This window comes from Manihot esculenta, chromosome 13 (assembly GCF_001659605.2).
Source record: "Manihot esculenta cultivar AM560-2 chromosome 13, M.esculenta_v8, whole genome shotgun sequence".
NCBI lineage: Eukaryota > Viridiplantae > Streptophyta > Magnoliopsida > Malpighiales > Euphorbiaceae > Manihot > Manihot esculenta.
In genome coordinates, this window is record NC_035173.2 from 18,087,513 (window position 1) to 18,102,506 (window position 14,994).

Consider the following 14,994-nt stretch of genomic DNA (forward strand, 5'->3'; position numbering starts at 1 on the left):
CCCTTTCGTGTATTTGAAGAGGACAAATATAAAATAGATAGTACTAACAATAAGCAAGCTACACACAACTAACACACACCACCCACCACCACTATTAGAAAGTAGATGTTCATATGAAAGGTATATCAAATTGCCGTTCACAAATTAAGAGAGATTTCTTTTGCTAAAGACGATAAAATATTTTTATTTCAGGTCAAAAAAGAAATACGTTGGGATCTATTTATTTAAGAAAGAAATATTTAAAAGAAGTCCGAAAATTCTTCTAAACGTAAATTATATAATTAAATAAAAAATCCGCTGCCATTAGCAATGTAGAGCCCTTTCAAAATTGTCAATTCCTTAAGAGCAGATAAAAAACCAGGAGGAGATTATAGGCAGCCATAGCCTAGAACTCAAAAACAAAAACCTGACGGCTGATGCAGAGTTTATTGGAGTTCTAGAGAAAACTTGTGTTCTCTGTACAAAGCTACACAGGCAATTGTTGGAATGAGCATTGCTCCGATCAATTTGATCTTCTTTAATGAATGAAATTGGATTTTCCACTTAAAAATGAGGGTCCCAAGCATATCGACAATTAGATTTTTTTTGAACACTTTAATCTGGGTATATTTACCTTGGATTGAGCCCGCATCTCTGACTTGCTTTTCATTCCATTGATCCCTTTATCTCTGGATTATAATGGCAGATAGCTCAATCTTTGCTTCTGCAGAATTAGGCAACAAATTTCCACTTCCCAGAACAGCAAGCCTATGTGTCTTTTTTCCAGTCGCAGCTAGGAGAACTATCAGAGGATGGATCTAATCCAAAACACTTGAGAAGTGCCAGTTTGGCAAGCCTGAAGTAGTTGCAGGGATGGAGATTAACGATTGAGTTTGTTAAAATGCCTTCCCTTTCTGTATTCTCTTCTGTCACCATTCTTGTACTTGTGCCTGTTGCTATCTCTCCTTTTATACTTTGGCTCTCCCCTATCTGCAAACATCATCTTTCAAATTCTCACATATCCCTTGGTTTTCTTTTCCAAACAAAAGGTAATTTACAGTATAGTTCTTGAAATTTAGTAAAATCTATAATTTACTCTCTGTTTTTCTAATGATAAACAATTTAATTCAAAAATTTTTATTATAGTGACAAAATAATTATTTTTATTAAATTTACTATTAAAAATTATTAATTGAATAATACAACTCAATTTAAAAGGAATAAATTATTATAAATATAAAATTATAAAGATTAAATATTATAAATTATTAAAATTAAAAAAATTAATTTGTTATAAAAAGTAAAATTTAAAAAATTAAATTGTTATAATCTGAATTTTAATATAATAATTATTTTATTAATAGAATAAAATTTTAAAAATTAAATTGCTTTTTATTAAATTAGTAAATACTATTAAATTTCACGAAATACATTATAACAAAAAAAAAAAAAAAAGACAAGACTTTTTACATTACAAGGAGCAAAAGGGAGAGAAATCGAGTCTTCACTTTGTTTGTTTTTATGAAGAAATCTATGTGCAATTCCCTTTTAAAAAATGTTTATTTTGATGGCCCATATCCTCCACTTAAAGAAATATTATGATAAAATAATAAAAAATTACTATTATTAAAAAAATGTCTTATAGCAATATGATATACCTCATTCACAACATTGGATATTAGTAATTAAAATTATGATACTTTAATTTATTTTAAGAAACTTAGATGTGATAAAATAAAAATTAATGGTGAAATATTTAAATTCAGAGATGACGATGACGCAGACGCAGACCCAGCAGCATATTTAATTAAAATAATAGTAATAATAATTCCCCAACTCTGCTGCTAATGAAGAAATAATTAAATTGGAGGCGGTGGGATAACAACAAATTACAAATGCAAGCATGGGTTGGCATCTGATTATCATTATCACAGAATTATGCAAATGGGTGGAGACATCATTTTCTTTCCTTCTTCAATCATAACCAAACACCATAATTTCACTCTTTTTTCTTTAAAACAAAAAAAAAAAAAACTTCTAATATATAAAAAGTTTACACCCAGTTAATTTAATGTGCATTAGAAAATTTGGCAACTATGAACTGTAAGACGGAGAAAAATATATTAATTAGCCAAATTTAAAGAAACAAGTATTAGTATTGGTTAGCTAGCTTGCTTATACACAACGAAGATTAAATTTAGATTTAAGCTTAGAAGATTAAAAAAATAATAATAATAAATTTCACCCAGAGTGCATGCACTTTTAGCTATTATTAATAAAATATATTAATTTTAATTTATAATATAAAAAATAATTATACTTTTTTATAAAAATATATATAATCTATAAGGTCGGTTTTACAAATTAGAAAGTACTTGTAGATTGTTTACGACTTAGAAACTTCCGCTCATAATTGTTTATTTATTTTTAATAAAATATAATTTTTTATTATATTCATTTTAAATATATTAAATACTTAAAAAATGTTTAAAAAATTTCTTAAAAATATAATAAAATTAAATATATTTATAATAATTAATTTATATATTACTATATTTTAAAATGTAAAAATAAATAATAATTTTAAAAAATTAAATAAAAAAATGGATGAAAATTATGGAGAAATGTTTCAGAAGAAATGCCGCATTATTTTTTAGCGCTCACAAGGACAGAGAAATGGGCAATGGCACATCATGCTATTTTATTGTCATAACTCATGAGTTTGGTTATAAAATTTACAACGGAAACAGATGGAGACTCTGTTTACACTACTTTTTCACGACATTATATAATTATAAATCTATAAAAAAATTTAAAATTTATGTAAGCTAATATAAAATATAGTTGCACTTCAAGGCTTAGACTGGTGGAGAGTGCATCCTGTAGTCTTGAAAGATTTAAGATTCGACTTTCCAACCCCTATTTCAAAAAAAAATATATATATAAAATATAGTTATTTCAAATTATTATCATTATTTTAGTATTATTTTATTATAAAGCATTTCAATTATAAAATATAAGCATATATACCTTGCCGTTTTCTTCAAAGAAAGTCGAAAGGAATTCACAGATTGAATAAATAGGAAAAGAACTTCCAAGCTTCAATTATCCAAGCATTTCATAGCCATTTTTGAATTTTGAGGTTGTTGTACAATCTTGAATGCTATATTTCACCATTATGGTTAAAATTGGGTCCCCAATAATGAACACATCATTCAACGCATTCCCACCAATCCTATGAAAGAAGTGGACTACCAACCACTTTTGCAGAATTTGATGAAAAATATTTAAGAGAAATTATAAAAAAAAAAAAAAAAAAATTTGAAGTCCAAGAAGAAATTGCTCTTCAGAATATGTTAATTTTTCAATAATAAGCCAAACAATTTCGATTCATCGAATAAACAGGTAGAGGTAAAATTAAGGATTCCGCACCTGGTTATGCTGCAACCGATTTGCGCGAGTTGTGGTACTACCGTGGTCGAGAAGTGACTTGTTTAAATAAGAAGCAGCGGGAGAGGAAGAAGAAGAGGTGTTGGAAGAGGAGATGGCTTTGGTGTCGTAGTGCGAAGGATCTGAAGTAAAAACACTGAAACAACAAAGGAGAATGATTAGGAGGAAGAATATTAGGATTTGGATCCATATAATGAGCCATGGGATTCCGTAGGTTTCTACTGTAAGCTCATCCCCCAAATCAAACATCTGATTTTTATATTATTTTATTTTATTGTACTTTTTACCGGAGGAGGAGGAGAGAGGAACGTTTGGTGCAGAAACGGTGGGATTGGGCTTTGAGGGAGAGGGACGTTGAAGAAGTGGAGGAGGAAAAGAAAAGAGGAGAGTCTGCCGTTGGACCGACCGAGGAAATTCACGCGAGAATTTGACAATTTTAATCACTTCCCACGCTGTTTTGCTGATGCGCGTCGGTTGGTTTTGTTTTACTCTTAAGGTCAGGATGCCTTTGGTTTTAAGACAACCTTTTACCTTCTTCGAAAAATATTTTTCAGATAAATATTAAGACATTTAAAAATTTTAATTAATAAAAAATAAATCGTTTTAAAAAGATAATTTACAAAAAAATTTATGAAATTTAATAAAATCTATATAATAATTTTTAATTAAATTTTATTACCCTTTAAATTTAATTTTTGTTTAATAAAATAATTATTATATTAATAAAAAATATAAATTTATGTTAGTTTATTATTGATGAGAGGTTTTATATTTTTAATGATTAAAATATTTTTTTAAGTGGTCAATTTTTTAATTAAAAATTATTTTTATTATTTTAATAATAAAAATTAAAAAAATATTATTTTAATTTTCAAAAATTAGTAAATTTTTTAGTTTTATCTATTTTTTTACTTGTTATTATAGGAATGATTTTAATTTTTAAAGTATAAAATTAATATTTTGTATAAAAATTAATAATGAATAATTTAATTTTTCTTAAAAATTAATTTTTATATTATGCAAATATAAAAATGACAGATTTAAAAATTAAATATTAATATTTGTACTTAACTAAAAATTAATTTTTATATAACTAAAAAATTAATTTTTATACTTAAAAGTCCATCTAAATTAATTTTTATGCGTATAAAAATTTTTATATTTAACTAAAATTAAAAATTAATGTTTATACTTATATATTATAGTTAAAATTTGCCTTTCTATAAGTATACTTATAAAATATTAATTTTTATATTTTAAAAATTAAAATTATTTATAATGATAATAAATGAAAAAATAATAATGAACAAAAACTATAAATTCATCAAGTTTTATAAATTAAAATAATAATTTCAATTTTTTATTATTAAAATAATAAAAAATAATAATTTTTTTAAAAAAATATTAACCACTTAAAAATATTTTAATTATTAAAAAATATAAAATTTCTAATCAATAATCATTAATTTATACTTAATAGAAAGATTATTTTATTAGAGAGAAATTGAATTTAAAAATTAATTTATTATTACAAATTTAATGAAAAATTATTCTTTAAATTTTATTAAATCTCGGAGAGATTCATGTAAATTTTTTTTTAAAGAAATAAAGTTATTTTTCACATTTTAAAATTTTTATTAAAATTTTTATATATAAATATATTAATAAATTTTATTTTTTAAATTAAAATTAAATAATAAAAAAATATTTTTACATAAAGTATTTTTTATTTTTTAAATGTAAATTATTTTTCACTAAATAAACGAATTTTTATTTTTTATATTTTTATTATTAAGTTTTTATATTTTAAAAAGTAAATTATTTAAACTTCACTTTTACTTTTTAACTTTCTTTTCTCTTTCTAGAGAACATAGACCTAAGAACACAGAAATGAAGAGAGGGGATAAAATAAAATGAATTTAATATTTGATTTATTTTGCAGTTAAATATTTTGTATTAAATATTTTTTATATTTTAATATTTAAAATAATTAATGAAAATTTTTTTAGTTAAAGAGAAAATTGAGTAATTTTTAAAATATATATATTTTTAATTAGAAATTATTTTCTGAATTTTAAAGATAGATTATTAAACTTTTTCATTAATCTTTTTAATATCCTTTATTTTTAGAACCATGATTAAATAATAAAAAGTAAATTATTTTTTAAAAAAATTTTCATAAAAATATTTTCGCATATAAATTATTTTTATTTTTGAAGAAACTAACGGAGTTCACAGAATAAAATTTTCAAGAATACAAAGTTTTTGAATTCAAATTTTAATAGAAGTGATATTATAACACAATGGTGGGTCAGTTGTCACCATAAAACGGATCACGTGATAATAATTTAATAAATTAATATACAATCTCACCCATAGAAACGAAAGTCTAGATGAGTGTGGTGCTTGGAATCGAGAGAAAAGAAGATTCGGGGGTTATTGATTCAATTCGTCAAGACTCACCCTCTCAACTAAAGGGCGAGATTTCATAAGAAGTTACTTTTAACGACTATAATTTAGCAAATCCTCTTTACGCCTATAACCACGAGATCCCTTATCAATGAGCTAGTCGCATCATTATCGGATTTTTAAGAAATACTATAAGTAACCCTACTTTCTTACAGTATGAAAGCTAAGGTTCACAGAAGACAAAGGTATGCAATTCTCTCATACAACTACTCTCAAGTTATACATTCGCCTATTCTCCAGTTTGTTAACTTGAGTGTCGAAGTTGTTTCTATAGGCGCCAATCACCTCACATTCTTTTTCTTGCAGGTTTAGCCAATTATTGCACCGCTTCATTTCGGTCATATCATCAATTTAGCCTCCACAATATCATTTGGTTCCGTTGCCGGGAGATCCATTAAATTCTCTTCGTTCATCTGGATTAAAATCGGTCTCTTATCTCTTTTCTCTTAAAAAGAAATCTCTCTTTTATCTCTCAAAATGGTCAGCATTTGATGAGCTGCTGCTAAGGTTGCTGCCAATGAGGACGTCATCATTTCTTCCACTCCTGGCAGTGAACAAAGTAGATCCTCTATGTTCAACAAAGCAGCTCTCAACAACTTGAGCATTGAGCAAATGCTTCAGTACGTCATAAGGATGCAGGTTACTTTCGAGCGATGTAAAGCTTGGGAGGAGGCATCACTCATGGCTCCCAGGGGAAGGGAGGAAGCCTTCGTTGATACCTCAAGGACTCAGATAGGGGCAATCCAGATGCGATCCAAAGACAAGTTCAAGTAAGGGGAGTCATCAGACAATGCTCCAAAAGATATCGACTGGAAGCCGGTACAGACCGCTCAAAGGTACTAGGAAGAATAGGAAGAGGACAAGACAACGAGCCAAAAGCAAGACCAAAAATCAAAAGAGCAAGGATATAGGGAAGAATACAAAAGTTACTCAGTCTCTCGAGAAAGGAATGACTGAGGTAAGTATAAGAATTACACTCCACTGAATGACTCATGGACACATATTTTAGTGTGGATCAGGAAAAATGACAAGAAAGTAAGATGGCTTTCTAAAATAAACCCTAAGAAAACTGGAAGGAGAGATGAGACCAAGTACTGCCGTTTTCATGAAGATCATGGACATACAATGGAGGTGCGCTAGTAGTTGAAAGACGAGATCGAGAGGTTAATAAGAAACGACACACTTTGAAAGTTTATAAAAAATAGTCGAAAAGATAGGAGGCCGAGCTTGAGATAACAACTCTTGAAACCACCCCTGCCAACGAACCTGTTGGGATTATTCATGTAATTGCAGGAGGACCGAATGTTAATAAGGGTGACAATAAGAAGAATGCCAAAGATGTTCAACTCTTGAGTCAAACTCCAAATTTCAAAATTGATCAAGTTAGACGACTGAGTTTTTTTAATTTTATCCTTAAATATATTTGTGATTTATGGAAATGTTATAAAACTATGATGCATTCTTCAAACTTTGTTTGATAGAAAAATTAGAGATGTTGGATGGATGAAAGTGTGGAGACAAGAATAAAGGCCACAAAGTGAGTTCCGCTAGGCCATCCGGGTGTTAGTCCCACTAAAAGGCCACAAGGCCATCCAGACGTCGGTCCCGCATAATAAGGCATCTCATGCCCGGCGACAAAGCAACTTCAACCAGGCCATAATTTAGACATTGGACCGTGAAAATAGAAATAAACTCATAAAAGGCCATAGGACCATTCAGACATCGGTCATGTATAACGAGGCATCTCATGCCAGGTCACAAGGCAACTTCAGTCAAGCTATAATCTGGGCGTTGGATTGTGAAAATAGAAACAAACTCATAAAAGACCATAAGGCCATTCAAGCGCCGGTCTCGTATAACAAGGCATCACATGTTAGGCTACAAAGCAACTTCAGCCAGGCCATAATCCGGGCGTTAGACTGTGAAAATAGAAACAAACTCATAAAAGGCCACAAGGCCATTCGGGCGTCGATCCCGTGTAACAAGGCATCTCATGTCAAGCCATAAAGCAACTTCAGCCAGGCTATAATCCAGGCGTTGGACTGTGGGGATAGAAACAAACTTATGATAGGCCACGAGGCAATCTCCGCTAGGTCATTCGAGCGTTAAACCCACTAAACAAGGCCACAAGGTAATTTTCGCCAGGCCATCCGGGTGTTGGAAATAAGGCCACAAGGTAAAAATACACCAAGCAGACCGACCGGGCGTAAGCCTCACTTCACAAGGTATTCCTAAGGCATTTCATACTAGGTCATAAGGCAGGAATATGCTAAGCCGACCGACCGACCGGGTGTTAGCCTCGCTTCACATGATATTTCTAAGGCATTTCATATTACCACAAGGCAGAAATATGCCAGGCTGACCAACCAGGTATTAGTTTTGCTTCACAAGATGTTCCTAAGGCATTTCATGCTAGAACACAAAGCAGAAATATGCCAGGCTGACCGACTGGGTGTTAGCCCCGCTTCACAAGATGTTCCTAAGGCATTTCATGCCAAACCACAAGGCGAGAATATGCCAGGCCAACCGACCAAGTGTTAGCCCCACTTCATAAGATGTTCCTAAGGCATCTCATATTGGACCACAAGGCGGTTATAGGCCAGACCAATTGAATGGGTGTTAGTCCCATTTTACGAAAAGTTTCTAAGGTATTTCATACCCAGGCCACAAGGCAGGTATGAGTCAGGTCATGTGATCGAGTATTGGTCCCATTTCATAGAAAGACTCTGAGGCATTTGTCGGTGCTCTTACAAACACTCCCGAAAATTCAAAACTTTTTGTGAAGGAAGAAGGCGCATTGTAAGTGAGAGAGACTTTTAAAAATTGGTGAGGACAAACTGCTAAGCGAACGAGTGGAGACTGCAATGAGGAAAAGGATCGAAAGCTCGTTAGGGTTGAAAAATGCTTGGAAACTCACCAAGGCAAGAAAATGTCCAGAAACTCACCAAGGTTGGAAAATGCCAAGGAGCTCGCAAGGGTTAGGAAATGCTCGGAAGCTCGCTAGGACTGGAAAATGCCCAAAAGACCCCCAAGGCTGGTTGGAGCTAGAGAAGGCCTGGAAACACGCTAGGGCTGAAAAATGTCAAAGAGCTCACAAGGATAGAAAATGCCCGAAATCTCGCCAAGACTGGAAAATACACGAAAACCCGAAAATGCTGGTTGGGGCAAGAAGCTCGACAGGGCTGAAAAAATGCTCGGAAGATTCTTAGGGCTAGTTAGGGCTAGAGAAAGCTTGAAAACTCATCAAAGTATTACTGCATCACTCGAATCAATTTTTGCTAGACAAGATCTTAGACCTAACTGGTCAGCAAGGTAAGTAAGAAGAAAGCAAGGACATCATGCACTCAGCCCGCATAGAGGTTGACTTGGTTTGACGGACTAAACTAAGGCTGCACGGTTCCACTAGGGACAGTCAGTATGATTTACACTCTAAGATCGTGACATATTTCGTGACCAGACCACTAGGGAATGCAAAACGATGCGAGTATGAAAGGCCAACCTAAACAAGTCATGTGCCCCAGATAATTAAGATAACTATTATCTTCCAATAAAAAGAATCAAAGACTAGAGGGAATGTAATACCCGGCTAGACCCCGGTATCGGAATTCCTACGTTCCGGCGGATTTTCCGTTGGAAGGCGGGATTCGAGGATGTCGGAGCTTGCCCTAAGGGTATAAGAAAGGTTGTTAAGATGTTTTTAAGTGTTTTTATGATGTTTGCATGTTTTGAGTTAAGAAAATGAAGTTTTGAAATGAAAAAGCCAAGGAGACAAAAGCCAGGTTCGGCCGCCGAAGGTGAAGTTCGGCCGCCGAAAGTTGCATGGTTTTGCATGCACGTTAGGCCGCCGAAGGAAGAGTCGGTTGGTCACTACAAAAGCCCCTTTGCCCGAGACGTGAGTGTTAAACACTCTGTTTTTGGGTCAAAGGTAGGTTCAAGCTCTCCTTGGTGTGATTTCTCATGTTTTCCTCAAATCTTGCATGTTTTAACTTGATTTGAGTTTTGTTTTAGAGATTTGAGCAAAAGGAAGCAAAGTTGAGCACTTGGAGATTTTGATTGAGTTTTTCCCCATCTCCAAGCTTGGATCTTCAATCCTCTAGTTCGGCAAGAGGTAAGCATGGATCCTCACCTCCCCTTATGTTTAAAGCAAGTTTTAGAAGTTTTGGAGAAGTTTATAGCATGTTTTGGGGTATAAGCATGAGTTTGAGCATATGTTGCTCATATGCGTTTTGTTGTTGTTTTTGGGGCTTGAACTAGTTTTTAGGCCTCTATATGCATGAGATATGTTATATGTTAGTTCAGAAGTGTTGGTATGCATGTTATGGGTGTTTGATAGGATTTTGGAGGCTGAGAGCATGAGTTGTGCTCGGATTCTGCCTTTCTGGAGAATCCAGGTTCGGCCGCCGAAGCAAGGTTCGGCCGCCGAACCCCTTGTGGAGGCAGTTTCGGCTGCCAAACCTTGCCCCCGAAAGCTAGGCTTTTGGGTGAGAAAGGGGCTTTCGGCCGCCGAAAGAGGGAGTTCGGCCGCCGAAAGTGCATGAGTTTCGTCTCTGGACGAGACTTTCGGCCGCCGAAGGTGCCGCCGAACATGCATGAGTTTCGTCTCTGGAGAGAGGTTTCGGCCGCCGAAAGTGCCCAGTCCAGCCTTCTTTTGCCCATTTTTCCATGCATGCCTATGATGTTTTAGAGGGGTTTTGGGGAGATAGTAGGAGTTATGTTTAAGTAAGTTTGGTCCTCATTTGAGTCCACCTGTGTAGGTACGGACCCGAGAGACCAAGGAGGCCCACAGAGTTAGAGTTACAGAGACTGCTCAGCAGTTGACAGAGGTGAGTGGAACAGAACTTGATTTTAAAAGTTAAGAACTGTTTTAGCATGATTCATGCATCATTAATGCCATGTTTATGTAGGATGCTTTGCATTAGTATTCACCAAGTTGATGCATTGCATTATTACTTGTATATGTGGATTGGACCGAGGCGATCTCAATAGCCCATAAATCTGTCATTATTGTATGTCCTGTGTGAGCTCCTTTGGGGCCGGGCATTTACCTTGGATGAGTCCTGTGAGAGCCCTTATAGGGTCGGGCACCATGAGTAGTTAGTGAAAGACCTGTGTGAGCTCCTTTGGGGGCCGGGCACTGACAGAGGGAGTTTTGGGATCATGTCCAATCCGAGATGTGAAATCTTTGTGCAGTGCTGCATCATATGATAGCATGTTTTACATGTGATGTTTTTTATGATTCCGCTCACTGGGCTTTAGCAGCTCATCCCTCTCCCTAACCCCAATTTTTCAGGGCCTCAGAGAAGAGAAAGAGAAAGAGAAAGCAAGGGTAAAAGTATATGTAATAGTATAGAATAGTGGACATGAGAATGATGTACAGTACAGAGTTTATGTAATGTATAGAAATGATGTAATAGTAAGTTATGTATTGAGTTATAGAATTGTGCTTGGCCCTAGTGTATGTTTATCCCTTTGCACATGATTATTTTATGATTGAGATAATGTTGTTATGATGCGCTAGGCTTGGTGCATGGTAGTCTTTCTATCTCTGTAGTTACTGTATGGTACCATAGCAGGTATCACTCTTCGAGTGCATACAGACAGAGCATGCATAGTCCAGGCTTAGTTGATGAGAAAAGTTTCAGTGTTACAGAAAAGAAAAGATAGTCAAGCAATTTTAAAAAAAAAGAAGAGTAAGTAACAGTTTTAAGCTTAAGTATGATCATGTATGGGATTTATCAGGTACACAGAGTTGACAGTAGGCTTACTACGGGTCCCGGCGGCCCTAAGCCGATCTGGATCCTAGTGCCGGTGATGGTCCGGTAAGCGGGCTATTACAGATTGGTATCAGAGCATAGGGCCTCTAGAGTACGGTGTGCTGAGCTAAGATGCTCAGGGATTAGAGATATCTCACATCGGAAAGAGGTTGTTTTAGAGGGCAAGCACAATAGGAAGATCATGTCCACTAGGATAGGATGTTGAGTCCTGTCTTGATGTGTAATGCCATGATGTTATGCATGTGCATTTAATGATATGCTATGCTATGAGTTGAGGGTTCATGTTGTTACATGGATCCTATGATGCTAACGTTCATGTTATGTTTTCAGAAGCTAAGATGAGAGGAACCCGTCGATCAGCTAGATTGACTGGAGCTCCGCCCGAGAATGAGGGTATGGAAGGGCGTCCCCCTGCTTTGCCAAGAGCTATGTCCCAAAGGGCAGGCAGAGAAAGATCATCAAGGGACCCTAGAAGGTCTTTTGATGAAAGCAGGAGGGAGACAGAACAGAGAAGAAGATCTAATGATACAAGGGAAGAGATGGATGTGGATCCAAGAAGGGATGGAGGGTTAGGTGTTGGCACTACGGAGGAGGATGTGGGATCATCACAGGGAGGCGGTCAGGCCTCGGGGTATGGTTATCCACCCCACTATCAGCCCTACCCACAGGGCCCAGGATATTCGATGGGAGGTACATCGGATTATCCTAGTTTTCACCCATATCCCACATATATGCCTTATCCACCGTATTACCCCCTATATCCACCATATCCCATGTATCCACCCTCACCTTTTTACCCCAGTCCAGCATACTCTACACCAGAAAGTTCTGCACCTCCCCCACCACCACCAGTGGTACAACCAGAAGCCCCAGTTATCCAAACACCTCAACCTGGCCCATCTGTGAGGAGCAAGGTAAAGATGACTGATTACCTAAAGTTAGATGCTCCTAAGTATCAATCCGGAGATGATCCGTTTGAGTACATTAAAGCAGTCAAGGTGATAGCAGATGAGCTAGGGGCAGATGATACCAGAGCCATTCAGATGGTAGGGTTCACGTTAAAATGTAAGAAGGCGAAGGAATGGTTTGGCGTCTATGTGGACCCTAGGTTGGAGAACATGTCTTGGGAGGAGTTTGCTAATGAGTTTGCCGGATGGGCATTCCCAGATAGTTCGAAAGAGTTAAAGATGATAGAGTTTGAGCAGCTCAAGCAGACAGAGGAGATGAGTATTGATGAGTTTACTGACAGGTTTCTGGAGTTGCTGCGGTATGCAGGACAGGCCTATGATACGGAACAGAAAAAGGCTAGGAGGTATGCTATGAAACTGCATTCCAGATATGCCTCTTTGATCCATGCAGCCGAGAGGGAGAGTTTCCACACCGTGGTGGATTTAGCACGGAGGATGGAGGCTAGTGCCATTATACAGGGTACAGTGAAACAGCAGCCGGCACAGTCTTCTGGTTCTAAGACCCCAGGTAGGGGTAAGTTAGATCCCTCTTCACAGGGTGCAGCAACTTCCAGTGGTAAGAAGTGGAGTGGTTCCACGCAGAAGTCGAGGAAGAATAAGTTCTGGAATAAGATTAAAGCAGGTCTGGGATTAGGCAGTGGCATGAGTTCAGGCTCAGAGGTTCCAGTGTGTGCTCGGTGCGGTAAAGCGCACAGAGGAGTTTGTCGTTTGGGGATTACAGGATGTTACAGGTGCGGCCAGGAGGGACACATGGCTCGTGAGTGCCCTCAGGCATCTTTCACGGCACCATCCCATCAGACAGCTCCAGCTAGCATGCCACAGCCACCAGTTTCAGTTATGACACAGGGCAGAGGCAGAGGGAGAGGGTCAGCCTCTTCATCTGCGGGTCCCCGAGGTGGAGGTCCGTCAGTTCCGGCGCGGATTTTCACGATGACACAGCAGGAGGCAAACACTTCTAACACCGTGGTGTCAGGTAATCTCCTCATTGGGTGTTCTGAGGTGTATGCTTTGTTAGACCCTGGTGCTTCGCATTCCTTTGTTGCTCCTAGAGCCATAGAGAGAGTGGGTTTGATGACGTCTGGGTTAGAGTGTCCCCTATGGGTCAGTGGCCCTAAGTGTGATCCATCGTTGGCAGAGACAGTCTGTCGACATAGTCCAGTGTTTATAGATGGTAGATGCCTTCCAGCTGACCTTGTGGTTCTAGAGTTGACAGATTTTGACGTCATTCTAGGGATGGATTGGCTATCTGCATATGGTGCTACCTTGGACTGCAGAGACAAGGTAGTTAAGTTCAGAGATGAGGATGGATCTGAGTTTGTCTTCAGAGGAGACAGGAGGGGCACGCCTAGAGGTCTGATATCAGCCCTACAGGCTCGTAGGTTGCTCAGGAGGGGATGTCAGGGGTATCTAGCTCATGTGAGAGAGCTAGACAGTCAGGTTAGGGACCCCAGTTCAGTGCCCGTAGTCAGAGAGTTCCCAGATGTATTTCCAGATGAGCTTCCAGGACTACCACCTGATAGGGAAATAGAGTTCGAGATAGAGTTAGTGCCTGGTACCAGACCGATCTCTATTCCTCCCTACAGGATGGCTCCAGCAGAGCTAAAAGAGTTGAAAGAGCAGCTACAGGAGTTGGTAGATAAGGGTTTCATCCGTCCAAGTACCTCACCCTGGGGTGCTCCAGTGTTGTTTGTCAAGAAAAAGGATGGATCCCTTAGACTTTGTATCGACTACAGGCAGTTGAACAAAGTCACTACCAAGAATAAGTATCCTCTACCCAGGATCGATGATCTATTCGACCAGCTAGCAGGAGCAGGTTGTTTTTCTAAGATAGATCTGAGATCGGGCTATCATCAGCTGAGAATCAGGGAAGAGGATGTACCTAAGACAGCTTTCAGGACCAGATATGGGCATTATGAGTTCTTAGTGATGCCGTTCGGGTTGACTAACGCCCCTGCAGCATTCATGGATCTCATGAACCGAGTTTTCAGAGAGTACCTGGATCACTTTGTTATTGTCTTCATAGATGATATCTTGGTGTATTCCAGGAATGCAGAGGAGCATGCCCATCATCTGAGGATAGTCCTACAGACCTTGAGAGAGCATGGTTTATATGCCAAGTTCTCCAAGTGTGAGTTCTGGCTAAGGAGCATTTCATTCTTGGGGCATGTAGTGTCAGATCAAGGTATAGCAGTGGACCCCAAGAAGATAGAAGCTGTAGCCAATTGGCCTAGACCCACCACAGTGACAGAGGTCAAGAGTTTCTTGGGTTTGGCGGGCTACTACAGGAGGTTCGTTCAGGACTTCTCTAAGATAGCGGCTCCTATGACCAGATTAACCAGAAAGAACCAGAGATT

The 14,994-nt window shown here is 36.9% G+C and overlaps 1 protein-coding gene across 1 annotated transcript; it reads right to left on the bottom strand.

Moving 5' to 3' along the window:
- Nucleotides 1-393: 393 nt before the first annotated feature.
- Nucleotides 394-3,884, bottom strand: LOC110608179. The gene is made up of 2 exons (XM_021747392.2): nucleotides 3,412-3,884; nucleotides 394-969 (listed from the first exon to the last, which is right to left on the bottom strand). The coding sequence occupies exons 1-2, from the start codon at nucleotides 3,676-3,678 to the stop codon at nucleotides 748-750; spliced, it is 489 nt and encodes a 162-aa protein (XP_021603084.1). The 5' UTR covers nucleotides 3,679-3,884; the 3' UTR covers nucleotides 394-747.
- Nucleotides 3,885-14,994: the final 11,110 nt, after the last annotated feature.